The sequence below is a fragment of the Capsicum annuum genome, chromosome 4 (genome assembly GCF_002878395.1).
Source record: "Capsicum annuum cultivar UCD-10X-F1 chromosome 4, UCD10Xv1.1, whole genome shotgun sequence".
Lineage (NCBI taxonomy): Eukaryota > Viridiplantae > Streptophyta > Magnoliopsida > Solanales > Solanaceae > Capsicum > Capsicum annuum.
Genome location: NC_061114.1, coordinates 226877611 through 226883375, shown reverse-complemented (window position 1 = coordinate 226883375; position 5765 = coordinate 226877611). Strand labels below are relative to the sequence as shown.

Sequence of the window (5765 nt, the reverse complement as noted above, 5' to 3'; positions counted from 1 at the left end):
AACAAAAAAAGTAGTAAAACAGGACGAGTACACATAATAAAGTGCAACACATAAAATAAGATTGGTACCTCTAAACAAAACAAAACATGGTCCAACTTGTTAAATTTATCTTAAAATTCAACCTAAACTTTTTTTTGCTCCTTTTTAAAGATTCTACTCTTTTTTATTCTTTTTAAACAATTGAGTAATTGCTTCTTCTTCTTTTTTTCAAATTATTTTGCATTCACCAACATTATTAAAATAATATACTATTTGTTTTGTTTAATTTTACTTATTTATACAATAAAATACAATACCATATACTTTTAATATAATACAATTGTTAAAGATATATATATTTATATATAATAACGATACAGTTTATATATATATATATATATATATATATATACATATTCTATATAATAATTATAGCATCTTTATACAAATTCTATACAATTTTTAACTACAATTATTATTTAATACATATTTTATAGGACTCTATATAGTTTTTAAATGCATTCCAAAAATGTATCAATCTAGTATAAGAGAGTATCAATTGAGTATATGGATATTGCAAGTGTATCAATGTAGTATAATAGTGTATTAATACGGTATAAAAGAGTATCAATTGGGTATAGAGACTGCATGTACTTGCATAAAATTTTCTTTCTCTTTTTTTAAAAGCGTATCAATATGGTATAAAGTGTATCCATATGGTATAAAAGTATATCAATTGAGTATAGAGATTGCATGTGCCCAATTGAGCCAAATAGCTAAAAAAAGAGATTACTTTAGCTGACTGGCTACAGCATGTCCACCTTTATAATTATGGGTCATTATTTTTTAAAATGGCCAGCCCATATCTTTTTCCGGTGCAAGGTTTGTATCGTATGTTGTTTAGGTGAACTTTCCCCAAGATGGAAAAAAGATTATGAGGGTTGTAGTTATTTTCAAATGTGTGGTTGTACGTTCTTGACTAGTGAATTCCTAGTATATATTCCAATTGTGTCACATATTAATGAAAATTTTGCAAGAATTCAAGGCTTTTGTTGGATGAACAATGTGGATGAACATCTCCAGGCTTACAACTGGTGAGCTTTTGGCTATGTTTTTTTTGATATCTTTCTTCATATGTCTTTCAATTCTTAGTTTTGTTATTTTATTCAGAATCATAGGTTATTTACTAAGTTGGTTATTTGTCATTTTTTTTTAAATTAATTTCAGGGATAGCTCAAGCGTAAGGTCAGTAAAGTGTTTGCTTTACGCCTCCAAAATTTTGAGGTTCCAAAAAATTTAATATAAATTTTATGATTTTTAATATCACTTAAAATGTTATTAAAAATGTTAAAATCTAAAAGATAAAAAACCTAAATTAAATAAAAAGAAAGAAGAACTATCTACATTTTATTTAAAATATTTTAGTTGTCAAATCTTTATATTAATAAATAAAGTTTTCGCAATAATATTCAAGGTAATGAGTTGCAAATAATGGCTAATATCTTATTAATTAAAATTGCTCCTTACCTTTATAAATAGTAATATTAGTATGCGAAGTTAAATGTTTAATGTCTTTTAAGAATTCTACACTAAAAAAACAAAATAGTACATAAGAATAAAAAAAAAAAAAAAAACCTCATACTTTTGTTATGTGCATATACTTAAGACATTATATTAAAATTTGATTTTAGACCACTAATTTTACTGAGACATTTGAATTTAGACCATTAATTTTACTGAGACGACTTTACGAAAAGTGACAATCATTTTAGAGTGGACTGAAAAAGAGACGACTTTATGAAAAAATGACAATCATTTTAAAGTGGACTGAAAAAATGAAGTAAGACAGTAAATTCAAACATACCTCTTGTGCCCAAGAGGTATGTTTCGAATTCTTGTCTAATTTAATGCAATTTAAATCTCGTCTCTTTAATTTTCCATGTTAATGTTTTGGTTTTTATCTGCGTTTTAACTATTTTTCCTGACCGAATATAAAAAATATAGATGGTTTGAATTCTATATTATCTCTTTTCAAAATTAGATGATTTGATTATATTTTGGTGTTAACCTTTTTTATAGGTTAGTATACCATTGTGCACCGGGGGTTTTCAAGAGGACAACAGTAGTGACGAAGAAAATGCAAAAGATCTAGATTAACATGCTAGATCTAAGATGTTTCGTCAAGGTAGAGGTGGTCGTTATGTGACACGTTAATTTTTTCTGGTTGTTGCAGTCATTGATTAATTTATTGTTTGTGAAGAGAAATTGATAAATGTGTAGCAGAGATCCGCAACCCTAATTCTGCGTGATTAGCAGAAATCGGCAACTGGGATTATCCAAGAAATTATATTAACTGGGATTATCCTGTACGTGGTTTGGTATTGTACACTACAATTTTGGTTCGGTTCTGTAATTTTGATATGGTTCGGCCTGTTTAAGCTTAGTTTGGATCATAATGTGGTAAGTCGATAATTATGATTTGTTCTACTTCTACTTTTTAGAAAATGCCTCAATTATATCATACTAACATACTATGTATGTAGAAATACCATTCAAAAGAAAGTATACGCAACTTCCCTTGATAATCAATTATAACAGAGTAGTTAAAATTTTAATATCTAAACATTTAGTTTGTACGAATATTAGTTGTACATTGTTAGTATTATAAATATATATATATAATATTTTTAGGGAGAAGGACAAAAATAGCCCTTCTCCTAAAACTTATTTCGTAAAAATAGCCCCTGTTTTTAATTTTCACTTAACAACCATTAAAATAATATCATATTCTAACCATCTTCTAATCACCGCTAAAAAGCCACAAAAATCGCGTAATATATTTCTTTCCTTTTCAATTGAAACTCACACTTTCCTTCCCCAATTTTACCTCAGGATTTCTTTCCATTAACTTTACCTCACAAATCCTTTTTCAGATACACCATATTACCTTAAAATACCTTCATAAATTGCATATATATATATAAAATCCTCCGTCAATTAGCTTCAATTTTTTTTTCATTCACAATTAGCTTCAGTTGACACAAAATTATGGCTTCAAATTTAATTTTAGTTCCAATTATGCTACAATACGGAGGAGAGTGGTTAAGTGATGTACAGTTTGAAAAGTTTACAATCAATGGAGTTCGTTTGAATTCGGATTGCAGGTAAGAATATTTTGTTGATGAACTGTATAAGCAGTTGAATCTAGAGCGAAATTCTAGTTTAATGACAATAAAATACATTGTAAAGAGTGGATCTATGACTATTTACAATGATATGAGTATTAGACTTTATATGGAGATGAAGAAAAAAAATTGGATATAAATGAATTTTCATTGTGTATAACACTACAAAACACATTTGAAAATGGAGAATTCTCAATTGGAAATTTGATCGAAACAATCTCCGACTGCTATTCAAGTTCATCCGATACATATTTCTGATTATACAATTGAAGATGAAGAAATGGAAGAACAACCCGAATCGATAATTAAGGATCCACTTCATAGAGATGTTGAAGAAGGGCAGTTGTATTGGGATAAAAATACAATATCAAGTGTGATGAAACAATATGCAATCAGTGAGAGATTCCAATTTAAGGTGAAAAGATCATCATCATCAAGGTATAAACTATATAACTACTTTATATGACCTGTATCAACAATGTATAAGTTTTATATTTTATTGGAATGCTGGTATAAATTTGCATAAATACTGCATATAAACTGCATATGACCTATGTACATACTGTGTAACTACTATATAGGGCTTGTATATATACTGCATATAAAATACTGCATATGAACCGTGTAATTTCTGTATAGTACCTGCATATATATTGGATATTAAGCTATATAACTACTTTATATGACCTGTGTCAACAATATATAAATTTTATATTTTGTTGAAATATTGGTATAAATTTGCATAAATACTGCATATAATATTGTAACTACTGTATAGGACCTGTATATAAACTGCATATGACCTGTGTACAGAATGTGTGACTTCTATATAGGACCTGTATATATACTGCATATAAAGTACTGCATATGAACTGTGTAAGTTCTGTATATCACCTGCATATATATTGGTTATGAACAGTGTACTGCATAATGTATCTAGGTACTATCTTAAGTGTATCAATCAAAGATGCAATTGGACTTTTAGATCTTCAAGTCAACAAAATTCAGAAGTTTTCATGGTGACAAAATTTGTCAATGATCACACCTGTCCAATTGCGGACAAAATACTTTCACAACGGCATGCTACTTCTTTAACCATCGCTAAAATGGTGAAGCACAACTTTCTAAATCTTAAGTCAACATACACTCCAGCAGAGATCATGGAAGAAACGAGAAACTTGTACGGAATTAGAATGAACTACAAAAAAGCATATAGAGCCAAAGAAAAAACACTTGAGCTGGTCAAAGGTTCCTTGTGTGAATCTTATGCTAAATTGCCAACTTACCTATACATGGTAAACACAATAAATCCTGGATCATTCACAAAGCTACATAAAATGGAGGACAATCACTTTTTATATGCTTTTGTCGCGTTGAGCACATCAATTAGGGGCTGGAGATATTGTATGCCTACGATTGTTGTTGATGGAACATTTCTGAAATCTACATACAAGGGAACAATGTTGTCTGCTAGTGTACTGGATGCAGCAGGTGAGTTTTATGAATTATTTTTAGACAAAATTATGTATATGCTGGCATGCACTGATAGACACTATCCCACTTGTTTAATCAGGACATATTTTGCCACTAGAATATGTTGTTGTTGATTCTAAAAATGATACTTCGTGGGAATAGTTTTTCCGCATGTTTAACACTGCTTTTGGTGAAAGAGAAGGCATGTGCATAGTATTTGATAGGCATGACAGAATATTAAAAGCTGCTGCACTTGTATATCCAAATGTAGCTCACTGTATATGTATCTACCATCTATGGAATAACATCAAGGGTAAATTTAAGAAGAATCAAAAGCAACTAAAGATGATCTTCTTTACAATGGCCAGAGCGTACATAAAGGCAGACTTTGACCGGCTTATGGAAGACATAAACAAAATTGATAATAGGGTGAAGAAGTATCTGTTTGATATAGGCTATGAAAAATGGTCCATAGCTCATGCCCATGTCAACAGGTCGATGTTCATGACTTCAAACATAGCAGAGTCCTTAAATTCAGCAAATAGAGATGCAAGAGACCTGCTAATTAAAAAATTCCAACAGTCTATGATGAATCTGGTCATGAGATGGAATAATGAGCATAAACAACATTCAGAAGCAACATTTACAGAACTGGAAAACAAATACAATGTAATAATAAGGGAAAATCTCATTCTATCAAATAAAATGAACGTATTACTTCTTATTTCTACTTCACAGACACTTACATATTCTAATGTGCACACTATCTACTAATATATTTATACATTACAGGTGATGGGTTCTACTTACTATTTTTATGTAGTCATTGATGAAACTGGAGAAAGAAACATTGTTTGCATGCGTGAAAAAAAATGCTCCTGCCTACAATTTGAAGTAGATGACATACCTTGTTCACATGCTATGGCAGTCCTAACTTACACGCATATGGATTTACAAAGCTATTGTGCTCCATATTACACAAGAGAAAACTTCTTGAAAGTATATGAACTTCCAGTTATACCACTTCTGGATGAAACAGCTTGGCATATTCCAGCAGAGATATCAGCTAATATAGTACTACCACCAATCTGGAAATCAAAACCAGGAAGACCAAATAAGAACAACTGA

The 5765-nt window shown here is 29.9% G+C and overlaps 1 protein-coding gene across 1 annotated transcript; it reads left to right on the top strand.

The window, feature by feature from the left end:
* The first annotated feature begins 4270 nt into the window (after positions 1-4270).
* LOC107868546 lies at positions 4271-5765 on the top strand. Its single transcript, XM_016715242.2, has 3 exons — positions 4271-4655; positions 4840-5306; positions 5430-5765. The coding sequence occupies exons 1-3, from the start codon at positions 4271-4273 to the stop codon at positions 5763-5765; spliced, it is 1188 nt and encodes a 395-aa protein (XP_016570728.2).